The sequence below is a fragment of the Parus major genome, chromosome 11 (genome assembly GCF_001522545.3).
Source record: "Parus major isolate Abel chromosome 11, Parus_major1.1, whole genome shotgun sequence".
NCBI lineage: Eukaryota > Metazoa > Chordata > Aves > Passeriformes > Paridae > Parus > Parus major.
In genome coordinates this window covers 9,086,559-9,103,479 of record NC_031780.1, presented here as the reverse complement: position 1 = coordinate 9,103,479, position 16,921 = coordinate 9,086,559, and the positions used below count along the sequence as shown (strand labels likewise).

General features: G+C 37.0%; 1 protein-coding gene across 2 annotated transcripts in view; it reads left to right on the top strand.

Moving 5' to 3' along the window:
• NFATC3 (nuclear factor of activated T cells 3) overlaps window positions 1-16,921 on the top strand; it is a 66,034-nt gene that overhangs the window by 12,561 nt on the left and 36,552 nt on the right. For both annotated transcript variants that reach the window (XM_015640016.3, XM_015640015.3), the window contains exons 2-3: window positions 2,678-3,797; window positions 12,811-12,973. In XM_015640016.3, the coding sequence (XP_015495502.1) occupies window positions 2,678-3,797; window positions 12,811-12,973 (1,283 nt within the window). The remainder of the gene's footprint in view (window positions 1-2,677; window positions 3,798-12,810; window positions 12,974-16,921) is intronic.

The following is a 16,921-nucleotide window of genomic DNA, read 5'->3' as shown; positions in this document are numbered from 1 at the left end:
GGTAAATAATCTAGTAGAATTTATGATTCAATTTGTAAAGGTCTTAGTTTTTTGTGAGCAGCTAACAGGTTATTTTAATACACGAACTATAAGGGGGAGGATTTGTGCATGCAGACTGAAATAAATTTGCATGTTTAACAATTGTGTCTGAAAATGATTTGGGTGATTTAGACTTCAAACCGTCCTGTGTTCACAGTGTTAAGTGTGCTTTTGAAATTGGATATTCATTAGGTTTCTAGCTTCCTGTTTTGTGTGTGTGCAGCTGGGGAGGGGTAACGGGACAGCACAGTGCCAAACTCAGGAGAGGCTGTTTGTCAGGAGAGGGACCAAAGAAGCCTGAGTCAAAAAAGTTCTGTCTCTTTGCTCCCCATCTCTTCGCCTGTACTCCTAAGCTGGTGCTGGTAATTCTGTGCTAGTCTGATCTATCCACCTCAGCCTTGTCAAAATTAAATTCTGAAGGTATATCTGCTTTTTTGTAAATCCCTGTGACACTGAAAGTAGAGAAACTGTCTTAAATATTTTAAGATTTCTTGATTATTGGCGCAAGAGGGATAAGGCTCTTTGCAATCATGAGAGATTTAGTGCAAACAATGTGCTGCTACTGTTCCTAAAACCATTAATGACAGTAAATGGTTATACAGAGGGCTTGAAGATTTCCAACTGTTGCTCTTCTAAAGCATTCTTCTTATTATTTAAAAAGTTCTGTAGCTGTAACTGTTTTGTTTCCAAGTTTTGATAAGCTGGGTAATAGACCTTATTAGAATTGCCTTTTTCTTACCTTGATCTATGCTTTTGTTAATACTGAGTTAGGAAACAGACATCTATGCTGTGGTCTTGCACATTAATACACCAATAGATGTGGAAAACCTATAACCAACTACTGTCTGCAGTTCCTGTTTTGTGATGGAAAACAGCAAAAAGAAAAACCCTCAATTAATGTTTTAAAAAAAAAAGTCTGTTACCCTAGTGAAAAGACAAGGAAATGCAGTTTTGGTTGTGCTCAGCATAGTGAGCTTGTGTTAATTTTGTGTGATACATGCAATAGTCCTTCCTGAGAACCCTGATCCTTTCAGTGTGTGCATATTTAGAAATCAACCTATGCTGATTTTCTGTGCTCTTATCACATATAATAGTAGTTAGTGATGTATAATACAGATAGTTGTCATACATAACCATAATATATATAAATTACTAGGTAATCCTTAATTGCAATGTATGCCTCCTTTAATAGATTTCTTATAGAATTGTTCCCTGCTCATAAGCCTTCAGCCTATTCTTTTTCTTTTATGAAATCTGAGGAATGTAGTCCATTCCTTGTTAACAGTGTGCTTGCTCTTCATTTGAAAATGTTTCCCTGTGACTGAGGAGATGTTTTGTTTCTGTTTTAGTTAATTTTAAGATGATTGCTATTAGTGAAACTGGTAATAGACTGACTTCATCGACAAACAAATTTTTTCATCATGGAAAAGTCTAAAATACATAGCTTCCTGTCTGGATAGTATAACTGATTATGAGAAAGACTACATTTATTTTAAAACAAATATTAGTAGTCTGCTGGTACTCAGGATAAAAATAATTCTTAAAAGAGAGCTAATACCTAGGGGTGAAATTAATGTCACCTAGCCTGGATTTATGGAAAATTAAAGAGTAAAGATCCTGTTTACAAGTGTAAAGAAACAAGAGTGGAATCACAGTGGCTACAAAATAGGAAAAAAAGTTGTGTTTTCTACTTTTGTTTCAGACAAATATCTCATCTTGGCAGTTAATTCAATATTGAGAAGTGGAGCAAGAAAATCTGCTTCAGTTCTGTGAGACAAAGTTGCTGATTATGTTAACGGGACTTGTACTCCCTCTCAATTGCTTGTTTTTCTTTGGAATATTTCCTGTGTTTTGGATAAGTTAGTGAGATCTGAGAATATTTTGTTTTGCCTTATTTTGTTGAACAACTTGTGCTCAAACTTCATGCGACTGCACTGAAAAATACTATTCAGCATAGGCACTTGAGAGTTTTCTAAGCTACAAAAAATATATCTTAGGAATATGATCTATATATCTATAGTATCTCTAAGAATATTCCTTGTTAGGTCTCCTTTGGTTGAATGTTTTAGTAGTTTCCATTCAAATAATCTCCATTCAAGTTTGAGTCACGGTAAGATGCTTTCTGCTGTTAAAGTAGATCAGTATTATGTTTATGGTGTTCTGGTGCTTGTAAGACTGGGCTTGCAGAAAGTACCTTAGTCCTATTTGTGTCAAAAAGATGAGCTTTCAATGATCTTTGATTAAAAATGTATAATTATAAGTGGAATACAATTAAAATTAAAGTTATGAAAGATAAAGATTGAATTGAGTGTTCAAGCATAGATCCTTTCAGGTTTTCAACCCTTTTTTCTGTTTGTATTATATTTTCAATGATTGAAGATATGTATAAACTATGAAATCTTATTGAAAACAGGATTTGTGATAGAAAACCATACTGTAGTCATATTTCGTTGTAAAACAGACTGGGGAAAATTTAAAATTAAGAATTAGCTTTATTTTGTGTAACCAGTGTAATGGGAAATGTCGAGGACGTTGATAACAGTCAATATCTGTGAAGCAAAGGATTTTGTTTATGGTGTTTATCCAGGTATGGCATTCCAACTCTTACTACTTCTGTCTTTTTTAATTTTGTTTCTAGATCTCGAGTCAGATGACTGTGCATCCATATACATCTTTAATGTAGACCAGCCATCATCCTCTGTCAATCAGCCAATTTGTATTCCTCGCCATGGACTGCAGTCTCATTCCTCTCCTACAAGATTTCAGAGTCACAAGAACTATGAGGGCACTTGCGAGGTACCAGAATCCAAGTACAGTCCACTAGGTGGACCCAAACCCTTCGAGTGCCCCAGCATTCAAATCACATCGATTTCACCCAACTGTCACCAGGGGATTGAGGCCAACGAAGATGAATTACACACAAATGGCACAGAAAATGAGTATATGGAAAGGCCTTCCCGGGACCATCTCTATCTTCCTCTTGAGCCATCATATAGGGAATCATCCCTTAGTCCGAGCCCTGCCAGCAGCATTTCGTCCAGGAGTTGGTTTTCAGATGCTTCTTCTTGTGAATCCATTTCCCATGTTTATGATGATGTAGACTCAGAGCTAAATGAGGCAGCTGCTCGATTTACCCTTGGCTCTCCTTTGGCATCACCTGGTGGTTCTCCAAGAGGTCCCAGTGATGAATCGTGGCAGCAGCCTTACGGATTTGGGCATGCCTTGTCACCTAGACAGTCTCCATGTCATTCTCCTAGAACTAGCATTACAGATGAAAATTGGCTGAGCCCTAGACCAACATCAAGGCCCTCGTCAAGACCTACGTCCCCCTGTGGGAAGCGCCGACACTCCAGTGCTGAGATTTGCTATGCCGGTTCTCTCTCTCCTCACCATTCTCCAACTCCATCACCTGGCCATTCTCCCAGAGGAAGCATAACAGAAGACACGTGGCTAAACACTTCCATTCATAATGTACAAGGCCTTAACTCTGGCCTTTCACCATTTCAGTGTTGTACAGAGACTGATATTCCTCTAAAAACCAGAAAGACCTCAGAGGATCAGACTGCCACTTTATCTGGAAAAATAGATATCTGTCCTGAAGAACAAGGTAACTTGTCATCATCCCTTGAAACTGCAGTAGATGATTGCTCTGGATCTCAGCATACCTTGAAAAAAGACTTGCCTGGAGACCAATTTCTTTCTGTTCCTTCGCACTTTACTTGGAACAAACCGAAGCCTGGTCACACTCCTATATTCCGGTAAGTGATTAGAAAATAACTCTTGCCTGTTTTTTCCCCTCCTGTGCATCTTAAATAGACATATAAATGTCCTTGTATTTCAGTGGTGCATTAAGTCTTCTAAAAGAAAACTTGTTCAAGGTTGATAGATGTTATAATTAGGAAAAAACAAGTTGAGATACCAAATATCCTTCATCTTTTAGAAAAACAGGAGATGCATTGTAAATAGAATTAGTTTTATTTAAGTAAAGTTTGTGTATATGCACAGAGCCCAGCTGAACTTAATGTCTTCTGTGGATTTTGTACATGCTTTGCAATTCCATCTAATCTGAGCACTTTACATTTTAATATAGCTAAGGAAACCTAACTTACATGATTTTATAAAACTGGGAGATCACAAAAGAGGTAGGGAATTTATTTGCTTTTGTGTCTATTTGCTTCTTTGGGCTCATATAATTCTAGAAGTAGAATAAAGAAGGAAATTTGTATGCCATGCTGAAAATGATGGAGAAAGAATGGATATCTGGGCTGTAGTTCCAAGGTATTTCCACCATCCATGATAGAATTAAATAGGTCTTTTCCTTTTGCAGTCCTGTCATGTGCAAGCAGGATGATTTTTGGAGACTCAGAAGAGGGAAGTGGTTCAGTTTAGGGAGAAAGTCCCTCTCCTTTTCATTCTGTTACTTTATAGATGGATCAGTTCCGTGATCTTTTAAGTTATAGAGCTTGTATAAATTCTTCAGAAGTTGTCAGCGAGCTTGGCTTCTTAATAACTAAATTAATTTAAACAATACTTATTCAGCCATTTGATTATTTTTTGCCTAATTTTATAACCACAGACTTTAATTCCTCTCCACAGAATTGTACTGATTTTAGTAAATAGAAGTGGTTTGTTTTTTTTCTTCTCCTTTGATATTCTTCCACATAACTGTGGATGCAAAATTTGACAGTAAAGATGCAAAACTGCTGGCTGGAAAAATCTGTTTTATCGGGTCTGAAACTACTGTGTTAACAGATCAGCTAACTGTCCTCAAGTCTGGGTTTTTTTCAAATTCCATAGCCATCTGTTAGTAATAGGTGTTCAATCTGTGACTAGAATCTTTGCATTTGAACTGAAGCAATGATGACTGTTTTAACTTAATTGTGTATTTTGGAATTGTATTATATTTATGTAGGATATTAAGCAGTCCTAACTTGGCATTTTTGTTATTTGCAGGCTAACATTGTTCATAAAAGGTGAACGCTATTGTAGGATTAGAGGTCATGAACATACAGGCATGGGGTGTGGATCTGTGGTTCTTTTGTAGGATGAACAAAGTGGTTTAAAACAGATGGCTCATACCTGTTTCCTCTTGTACTGCAGAGAACTCAGTACAACTGAATAAAAAGACATTTTAATGCTTTCATTAAAAAGTAAAAATATTTTTTAAAATGTCAGACTTTATTTAGCAGCTGTCACCAAAGAATTTCTGTAAATGTAAGATGGGAAAACGGCAGAAGACAATGAAGACTACACCTGTACCCAAGGAAACTACATAAATCTATTAAGCTGTATACATTTACTGCCAAAAATGTCACCTGACTATTGAATTAGTGGAAATGGCTGCACTGGCAGCTGTATCCTCAGTGAAATGTTGAATTACTTAGCAGTTGTAGCCTATTCCACAGGGGCTATGGCAGTGTGCATCTTCAATAGGTAAAACATTCCATTTTGTCATATAATACCTTGTAATTTTGATTCTTATAAACCAGGGTAGCTAAGTTGACCTTTACGTTTTATGAATAAAATTGAAATGCAAGATCCATTGTTTCTAAATAGTTGATGATGGTGACTGAAAGTGAACATACTAGTTGTCATAAAGAATTACATAATTGGTTTTTATGTATTTATTCCATATTGTATGTACAATTGTATTATTGGTAGTATAAGTTACAAGATATAGTAAAAACAGTACACTTCTTAATGTCTTGATTGTATTGTCAAGTACAAAGTAGTGCATGAAGTAAACAGGAGTATTGATTCAAAGCAGATGAGGTGCACACCCAGCTGCAATAACTGACCCCTGGCAGAAGGGAGGGTTATTTGCCTCACTTGTTCCGTGGTGTGAAATGTGTAGGTAGCACCTTCTGCTCTGAATGCTCGCTAAAGTTTTGTAAATCTGTTATCTGCTTTATTTGTCAAGCCCTAACCATGTTTTCCTTCATGCTTCTGTTTTCACTAAGTGTGCAATGCTGAACAAAATCTAAAAATGTATAAGATGCTTTTGAGCATGTTACTCATATTTCACATGCCATCCAAACTGTTTTGTTAGATGACAGCTTGTTATTTGGTCACAGAAACCCATAATCTACCAGTCAGTGGCATATGAAAAATGTCTGTGTATTACTTGCCTCAAGTCTTATTTCTGCTTCCTTGTCAAGGGGAAGTGTAGGTGAGGGCTTGGGCAGGGCCACTGCAGCAATTCCTTCCTACTGGTGGAAGAACTGGGCAGCAGCTTCTGTACAGGGAATAGTGGAGGGTCTGTTGATGTCACTCACCAGGTGTGATGGCAGATGCAGTTGGTCATTTTACAGAATATTCAGCAATGAACTTCGTAATTTTATTGATTACGTGGTTACTCTTGTTCCTGTTTAAGATATCTGCTTCACCCACCACCTCCCCACAGGGTGATGGATAAGACATGGTTTTATCTATGTCTCATGTTTTCCTTCCCCTTCACTTAAAAAAACTTTCTTTTTTGGGATCTTCATGCAGTGATAGTAGATCCAACCTTCCCACTTGCATTTTACCCCAAAATTCCACAAATGTGCTGATTTTATGACTTTCTTGTACACTTGAGTTTGAGTTGTAAGAGTTCCAGAAAGTGAAAAAAAAAAAAAATAAATCAGAAAGTCTGTTTGACAACACTTTTTTTTACTTGAACAAGGGGAATAAAAAGACTCTAGAGATGACCTAGAAATCTCTACTGAGCAGGTGATTTAATATAATACATTGGGTGAGGACTTCACTCGACAAGTACAATGCATAAGAGATCAGCAGCATTGCTGATGCTAACCTTGGTTATGGTATTATAGAATTAAGGACCATCACAGACATGGCCAGCACTGGTGTAGGTAACTTGGGAGTATTTTTTTAGAAAAGTGGTCACAGATGATGCAATTGAAAATCATGGGAGTTCTGTTATTTTTGCTTTTAGGCTTGATTATCTTTTGCTTTAAACTTAAAATTTTAACATGAATGGCTAGTGGAAGAGTAGACTTCAGGTTTGGTAAAGTGGATCTTGAGAATCTAATTTGTATCTCAAGCAAACAGGCACTTTGCAGAGTAGTACACTTAATGAGTCATTATTTTTTTCTTTCTTTATCCCCACAGTATTTGATAGCAACAATTGGTGCTGCTGTGTCTGGAGGATAACCAGGATATTGATTAATGGTCAAAAATCTTGAGATGAAACCCAGTTTCCTTTCCTTCCCTCATGGAACTCATAGAGATTTACACATTGATTAAAAATCTACTGGATAAATTGGTGTTTGTCTCCAGACTGCTGTGTCAGGACATCAGATAGCTTCTTTGTTCCAGTGGTGATGAACAAACAGACCTAGACAAATGTATTTACTGCTCAGAAATCATTTTAATCCTGGATATGTAAGGGCAACTTGAGAGTATTTTACTGCTGAAAACCAAGATGGCTGACAATGTAATTACTCACTCAGGGAAAAAAAAGATAGTTTAAATAAAGTGGTAGATAGTGGAATACTTGAGAAAGTTGTTTATCTTGTGTGAATCTTTCTCTTGGAAATCTAAAGAATAGAGAGGAACAGAATTATGTCCTATTTTTTCTATAACTATATTGGACCTTCTGTGTTAATTTTAAGAACTCCACTCACATTGAAAGATTTCTATAGTCAAAGTTAGTCTGCCAAGTATTTATCACCTTATTCTGATAAATAGAAATAACACCAGCTATTCTACTAGCAAAACTTTAAAATGAAAATGTTTGCAAATTACTGACTTTGAAGATAAGGACCCGTTTAAGTGAGACAAGCAAAGGAACTTTGAACCTCTTAGGTTTTTAATAAGCGAGGCTATCGCTGTAATGTTTACACACCACTAATGAATCCAGGGAAATTCAGGTAGTGTTTAATACAGGACCTTTGTGCTGTACCTGTTATTCATCTCTCCACTTTGCTCTGGGATGATGGAACTGAGATTTCCACGTGGCAGTTCAGTGGACCAATACTCTGACAGCATTTTGAGCTGTGGCTCTGCTAGGAGCAGAATGGTGGTATTTTGAATGTAAATGGTATTAATAAAGTCTGTTGATAAGCCACTGTGGCAGCTGGAATGGCCCCAAACTTCTTAACTTCAGAGTTTGTCCATCAGGGAGAATGTGGCTTTGTTCTAGGCAGTGAAGAGCAACCACAGCAGCATTTTTGGCACTACAAGAATTCTTGAAAACCATAGTATTGGGTCATGGTTATGGTTTGAGATCCTCATGGGATTTCTGTGTTGCAATATTGACTTGTCACAGAATACACCATGGGTTCATCTCTGCAAGAACTTGGGATGAGGAAAAAAATGTGGGATAGCCGTTTTATAGTCAGTGAGCTTTTTCTCTTTTGGGATGCTGGGAGGAGCTGTAAGTGGAAAATTATTTTTGCTGCAACTAAAAATTAATAAAAGTATCTCTAGAATATCTGGGAATCTCAGTCAATGAAGGAAACAAGAACTTTCACAACTCTCTGGAGATACAGGGTATCTTTGAGAGGTTTCTACTAGAATTAGTGGTTACAAAGAGGTAGGAACATTTTCATACAGACTGGCTAAAATGAATTTTTATATCAGTTGCACCTGTGTTCAAAAACAGTGCTACAAATGGAAGGTAATTGTTTTTAGCTGGATTGTGTTAATGAGTCCCATAGGCTTTGTTCTTCCTTCTGTCCCACACACGCTGCTCTGGGGCTATAGTTGAACAAGCAGTCTTGTTTCTGCCCTGAGCCTCTCACTATGGGAGAGGGGCAAAGTCAGCCCATGAGCTGTGCCCTGGCTTTTATAGGTCTGAATGCTGAAGTCCTTATGGACATCTTTGGCTGTTCTTATACTGAACTGAACATCAGTTGTTTCTTCATCAATCAGTTCTGTTTTGGAGATAATGGTTACAGAGAAGAATCTGTTAAATTAATGTTGATAAAATCAGTGAAGCAATAGCTTTAAACGCTGCTGCTTCTGCTGAGAATGCTGCCGAGGTGTTCTTTCTTTACCTCTGAGTTCCCTTTAATAGCTGCTGTTCTCTAAAGTCTTTAGTTTTGATGCAATATGAATATGAGCTTTTGGAGGCTTGCATTAATCAGATTATAGAACTCCCTTGGTATTTCCAGAAGAGCATTTGTAGGTTTACAGATTGGTACTGTTTCAACAATGTGCAAACATTTGATTTAATGAAAACTTTAGAATGGTTGTCACTCCTTACTTCCATATCCTGATGTGCTTTGGTGCTTTACTAGTAGGTTACTGCATTGTTAATAAGATTTTTACTAAAAAAAAAAAAAAAAAAGGAAGTTCTAGGCTAAGTCCCAAGATATTCTAACAGTAATTTGGCACTGAACTGGGTAGAACATACTAATGAAACATGTGGAAATATCTACAAATGTGTTCCTTCCCCATCAAGACTGAAAAGTAAAGGGTTTTAAAACATAAAAGTTCTTATTTTTCTTAATCTTTTGTTCTAAAATAACTGGAAAAACCCCTCATGGTCAGTGGCTGATCTGGGTTCTAAATGCAACGTTAGATGTCTTTATCAATAACACAAAGTTGTCATGCTGCATAAGCTGGGGAGAGATAAAAAAGTATTTGTTTATTTCTGAAGCAGCTGAGCTGCTGCTTCTTAAACATGTTCCAGGTATTTTAAGAGTAATGCACCACTAAATTTTGAATTTAAGTTCTGCACTATAAGAGATCATGCAAAAGTTCAGTGAAGTTCAGTACATAATTTACAACTGATAACTGATGAGTTAAATAAAAGTTTTACTGCTGATCCTCACCTACCAGTGTAGACTGAATAATATTTTCTTGAGAATGGATCCTTAAATGCAATAAAGCTAGCAGCTTCAGAACTGCTTTCCCATATTCAGCATCTGGTACAAAATAGCATTGCTTCATATCAAAAAGTATTTAAAACGTATGCAAATTTGTTACTTCTTGCTTCCTAAAGGCTGACATGATTTTTCTCATTTGATATTGAATTGTACATAGAATAAAAAAAACCCAAAACCAAGCGTTTCTAGACTGTATTCTGTTGGTTTTTTAAAATTTATTTAGTATGCAGTCTTGTGGATTCATGTGACTTTAAAAAGGTGACAGTCCTGACTAGGAAGTTCCCACTCTGCTTCCCACCCTTTAGTTCTGCTTGAGGGTGTACAGGCAACTAGAACACTGTTAAATTAATAGGATTAAAGAATTTATATTTCAAAATGAACCAAAGTTAGAGCACTGATTTGGTTCAATGTGTACCTCTATAGTATTTGTCTGCAAAATGTGTAAGGATGATGTTGAAGCAAAAATACATAAAACTGATACCCCTACAAGGCAGAAAGGTGCACGACAGAGTACTATAAAACATTAAAGAATCCACTGCTGCTGAGAAGTTCAGGGTAATAGAGACAGCAAGAAAAATAATCCGAGAGAAACAACAGTTTGGATATCCAACATCAAAAGGGAAGCAGCTGTAACTGTCAGACCAGCTACATCTAGAAAACATCTGTTTGATGCAGTACAGCCTCAAAAGCTGTGTCATTTACTGGGGAATCTGTGTTCCAGAAGCTTTGCGATTTTTTAACGTTTTAGGCATCTGCACGTGCACAGTGTACTTCCTTGCTCTCATGCTGTTATTTTCTATTTATTTTCAAAGAATGACAAAATCTCGAGACTTGGTTATTTTCTCCATGTTTGTTCTTCTATGCCAAATATTTTTTCAAAAGATAATGTGAGTCTCATACAGCTCGTTCCACATTACTGTTAGTTAATTGGAGGAGGAGTAAATCTCTCTGAGACACTGTATGAAGAGTGGTCATGAGCAACTTTTTTCTTGACTGAATTTATCATTCAACTTTCAGTACTACCTCCCAGTAATTGGTATACAGCCTGTAGTGCATTAACAGAGTTCTCTCAGATACAATATCTATTCAGTGTATTCCAACTATTTTGACACAGAAATTTGGGTATACAGGGGAAAAAAGATTTTCAGAAACACTATTAAAAAAAATTCTCACATGCAAGAATTTTTAAGCCCTTTTCAGTATCTTCTAATCCTGATGTTTTCTTTCCTTTTCAGACTGAAGACTTGAATCCTTCTCCCTCAGTAGCTATAATAGTGAATGGCAAGGTGTAGTTGGTAGGCAGTAGTAGCGTTTAGGCAGTGCATCTTGGCCTGTGGTGAGTACCTGGAAGGATTTGGCTTATACTGCATTCCTGACAGTTTCTTCTTTTATTGTTGGCATCACCATCCTCTCCTACCCAGTAAATGCTATTGCTGTGGGAAGAGCACTCATCAGACCTCCTTACGGGGGAGAAGAAGCCTCTTTGCTGTGCATTGAGTGCTTGTGGAGATGATTTATTTCTCACCTTTCTGCGTTTCAGTAAGAAGAAAGGGAAATACTCACATTCTTCCTCTCATTGTTCCCAAAAAGGTGCTCCAGGAGAGAAGATTTATGTTGTAGTGCCAGCTGTCTCTTGAAGTGCACAGTACAGGTGTCCATGAAACAGCAGACCAAGAGCTTGGAGGTTGCTCTCCACCCTCCAGCAAGCACTGCCCTTTCTTCTCCCACTTTCCCATTCTTAATGACAGAAACTTCTGTGGTGCTGCAGGCTGAGCCCAAGTCCCTCCAGATGCTTCCAAAGGACAGAGATTTCTCTTTTTTTCTTCAGTCCAAACATTTATCTTCTTTCTCAATAGTGGATATGTGTTTTTATGTTTTAGCTAAACTCCCCTAAAGGAATCATTTATCTTTCATGGCCCTGTGACTATTCATGTTTGTGGATATTTGCATTGATTAGTGGTGGGGTTTTACCTAACTTCCTGTAAAGTGGAAAGAAATGAAATTGAGCTTTCCCAGATGATACAAACCAATATTTGTCCATCACTTTAAAACCTAATTTACTTTCCTTGTTGGTCAGAGTAAGGTAGTACAAAACTATTTTAAAAGTAGATTATTTTTGTTGCAAATGTTTTTGTTTGATAAACAATGCTATAAATGTTCACTTTTAAATGTTCATAAATTAATGTACTGTACCAGGTAATTACTGGCTTCAATCTGACTGTTCATCTTATTAGAATCTTAACTATAAATCTGTGCAGGTAAAAGGGTAGGTATGCAAACATTGGTTTGAGGTTCTTCCATGTTATTTCTATTCCTGTATTTTGTTCTTCTTCCCTGGAGTGTCTTTGCTACTGTGTGTAAGGGTGCGTCTGTGGACAAGCTGAACACAACTTTAGGTGTCTTTGTTGCCTGTTGTAAGTTTTTATGCTTAGATAGAACAAGTAGCTTTTTTAAACTTCATGTGATCACATAGTGTTCATTTTAACGATAGTTAACAATATGCAGTGCTTGCTGAAGGAAAACAAAACCAGCAAGCTGGAAGATAATGCAGAGTTAAACTTAATGATTGGCAGGTTGAATTTACACTGCTTCTTTCCTCTAAACCACATTTCAATTTGCTTGCTGATATGCTTAAGGTTAAAAATATAATGAATGCGAATATAAAGGCTTTATAGAGTAGCAGTGGTAGTGTGGGACTGGGGATCATAGAGTACCTTTGTTTTGCTTAGGTGTTGGAAAGAAGAAATTCCATGCTAGCTGAAGATTTGAATGTACCAGCAAATTGGAATTTTCACATAACAGTTTTAGGCTGAGAGTTATTCTCATTTGGTTATCATTTGTTAGGGAAGTGACATCGTTGTATTTTTACAGTGAAGGCTTCGTGCTGTGGCCAGGTGGCACAGTTCATGTAACCACAGTGTGCTTATCTTGATTGCAGCACATCTTCATTGCCACCTCTTGACTGGCCTTTACCAAGCCATTATGGGCAGTGTGAACTGAAAATAGAAGTCCAGCCTAAAACTCATCACAGAGCTCACTATGAAACAGAAGGAAGCAGAGGAGCAGTAAAAGCATCTACTGGAGGACACCCTGTAGTAAAGGTAGGAAGTCTGGCTTTCTTGAATAGAAGGTAATTTTTTAACTACAGTTATTGGTATTTACAATGCTGTGAATTGTTACCTTTACCAAGATATTCTTCCTTAAATGTAATAATAACTATTTTGAAAACACTGACCAATAAAACCAATTATTGTTGAGCTCAGAATTAGATGTAAGGTCCTAGTAAATTAGACTTGACTTTGGCATCATGCTCTGCTTGAAAAGAAAGATATGTGGGTTTGGTCTTACTGGAGTAACTGTGTGCATGAGATGTGATGTGCTCCTCTCTGGCTTGGAGTGTTCAGATGTGTACACAAATACCTTGCTTTGTGCTGGGAATATTTCTGGATTGGTTAGGGATAGTCACTGCTGTTTCCTTTAATTCCATGGTGTCAGCTGACTCACACAGCTTGGAAGGGAACCCACCCTCCTTCACTGAACATACGGCATATTGTGCTGAGAAACTGTGGGGCTTCTTAAGATGCCTTGGTTTGTTTGCCACATCCTTAGGTGAAAGCAATGTCTCTTTACTTACCTCAGTGTTCTTAATGGTCTTTATTTTAGTTCCAAGCCAGGTTAAGACAAAATTTAATGGCTTGTTTATAAGTCAAATCAGATAAGAGTTACAAAATCTTTATAAAACAAAGAGGGGAGAAAAATCCAATTACATGAAGGTTACAGCAGGCTTTGTCTTTTCCTCCAAATCAGTATATTTCATGTTCTTTTCCAATAAAATTACAGTCAGTGTTTAGTCCTAAATCTTTTGCTGCAGTCTATATATTAAAAATGTGTTTTATATATTTATCTTCTTCATTACTATTGGAGACCAGATGCAAAGTGCTGATAGGATTGGCATAATCAGTCCCCATTCTTTCTCCTACTCTTAGTGTAGTATAAACATGTTATCACTTTTCCTTCTTATAGTTTATTCCTCCTCTTTGGCAAGTGAATTGTGTCGCACTCTATTTACATTGTTACATTTCATCTATATAGATGAAGATATACTAGCAGAATTTAAGCATCTTGGATGATCTGCTGTTCTTATTTGTCTAAGTAACCTCTGCTTTCCAGGCTCTTCATCTGATGAATTTCTTCCATCAACCTGACTCCTAATCATATTCCTTGGGCTGTTTATTAAACTGTTTCTTCTCTGATAGATTACCTTGAACTTTTTCATTATACCTTTTTTCCTCTTAAAGACTTTATATCATTCCTTTCTCTCCCTCTGAAAAGGGTTGGTTATCTGCATCCCATCTTCTTTCTTGAATGTCTTTCCTTGTTTTTCCATTTCAATTCTTATGCCGAACTCTTCGTCCAATTTTCATGCTCCCTGCAAAGTTGCTCAGTGTTTTTCTTCTCACAATACTGTGTCCTAACCAGCTGCAACTCTCTCCTTTTGTCAGACCTACAGGGTTTCTTAGCACAGTAGAGGCAAGGGTCAGGTGCTTCTTAGGGAAGTGTATACTGCAAACTAGAGAAAATTGAGGATGCCTCGACTAGGCTGGGATTGGAAAACTGGCAAGACACGTTCCTTCATGTGGAGTATTGTGTTGCTTTAGTCAGTGGAGGACAAGTAGACACAACTTCCACATGCCAAGGTGCTTGCAGTGGAATGTGACACATCATTAATGAGGACAGAAACCTGAGAGATTTTAGCTCACAAAACAAATCTTTCCTGAACTGCTGTGAACTGCATTCAATATTGTTTATTTTTTTTTCCTCTGGGTGCTTATGTTTTGCAGTAATATTAGCATTAAGGGAATTTACACTGATATTTGTAAGATTTGACAAATATGTAGGCTTTCTTTTGCTTACAGAACTAGATGCTTCTAAGCTGCAGTACTGGATGCTTCTAACTGCAGTAACGCAGTTAGAAGAAACAGATCTGTAGTGGGTGGCTTATACCAATGATTTTAAAAGCTATTTATTTGCACTGAAATTGTGAAATACCTTGCTGTACAAGAATGCTGTCTTAAAAATGAGGATGGCATTTATGTGTCTGACAAGTCCTATGCTTCAACACATGCATTGTACTATGCCTCTCTAAATTAAAATGAATGCAAATGTAAATCAATATTCAACTTTGCAATTTGGTCTCTTCCAGCTGGATTGGAAATTAATTGTTGTATTTGATAGGAGATTGGAAGTTGTTATGAAACAAAGCATTGATTTGTATTTACTTTTTACTTACTGCCGGGAAAAAGAGTCAAGTAAAAAGGCCAAGTTTGGAAAAGGTAATACTAAATACTAAATATTTGTAAGCAGGTGAATATTACCTTACTTTCATACAAACTGAAATATTTTTCAGTACTCCTGGAAGCTTATTCCAGAAATCCATGTCACAATATGCATTACTTCTTCTTTCAGACTTTTCTTTTTGGTGCTCTTAGCTTTAGAGCAGTCACTTCATGTGAGTGATCATTGCAGTAAAGTACTCAGCATTTTCCTGTGTAAAATAACTTGTGTGTTTACCAGTGTCAGAGATGAGAAAGGAGGTGGGTAAATTCATTGGAACAGACCTACAGCATTTGTCAAGTCCAACTGCCACATCTGTGGGTGCCTGAAGGCCTCTATGCTTTTGTTTCTTACACAACTTGTTTTGCTTTTGAACATGATTTTATAGAAAGCTGGAATATTTAATTGCCAAACTGTGCAACCTCTGTAGTTCTACATGTGCACTTGATGTATTATTTAAAATAAAGATTTTTAAGATAGTACATGGCTTCAAGCCTTTAATGTATTAGTGCATGTCATTAATCTATTACTAATACTGTACCACACCTGTTGCTAGGACACTAAGCTTCTGACAAATTTGGCATCATCTGTTGTGAGTACATTTAATCAGCTTATTTCCAAATGGGAGGAAATTAAATAAGTGGAGCATCATGCTTTGCTTTGTATATCTCTTAACTTTAAGAAAGCTAATTCTATAATGATGTTCCCTTGTTTTTAGCCTTTTTTAATGCAAAAGGTTGTAAGTAGCAGATACCTTTCATTTTAAGCTCTGCTTTCTTGGCACTATATTCCAGCTAATCCTTGTCATCTGGAACAGTTTCTTTTACCTTGGTAGAGAATCTGCATGATAATGCTGATGGTTTTCACAGGGAAGGAATAAATAATATAGCAGAACGGTTTGCAAGAAGAAAGTTGGCATGTTGAGCTTTTGTCATCCAAATGATGTAGAAATTTTGTAGTGCATTGCCAGAAGACAGCCTCTGAGCACTCCCAATTTTTATCATTCTTATTCACAGGTTAGAGTCTGCAATTCACCCATCTATGTAGCCTTTTAAACGAGTAGCTGTCACATTTTATCCAGCTCTTAAGTGAACAGTCATCACTGCTTGAATTTCCACCCTTCTCATGGGTCCAATTGTACATAAAATAATGTTTGCACTTACAATATACTAGAATGAGCTTTCCCTTCTGTCTGAACTGATAGGGTTCTTCATGAGACCTCACTTTGATAATGCTTATGGTCAAAACCAGAAAAGCCTTGTAGAGCAGGTGGGTACTTGATAAGAATCTCTCTGGGATAGTTTGGGGGTTTTTACTTTTGTACCTTAGTTTTCTGCTCTAAAATGAACTTTTCTTTTTAAAATAAGCAAACTTGTTATATGTATTGTGTTCCTGCTACTCATGTAATTTTCTGCAATTTTCTGAGCTCAAAATTTTAAATTTAATGACTTCTTTTGGTAGTAAATTGTAATGGCTGTGTTGTGCACAAGTAGTATTTCCTCTTCTCTTTTTTCCTGTTGCTAGGGAAGAAGGTGATGTCCATTCTGGTCATCTTGTAACCATACACAGTGATGCACTCAGGGACTGTGGGCTCACAGCTACCCATTAGCTCCATTCTGTGTGCAAGGAGTGTCTGTCCTGGGGCCATTGGCCACTGTGGGAGTGTCATGGGGTAGCTTTACCTTTAAAGCAAAGCTGAGGAAAGAGGGGAAGTT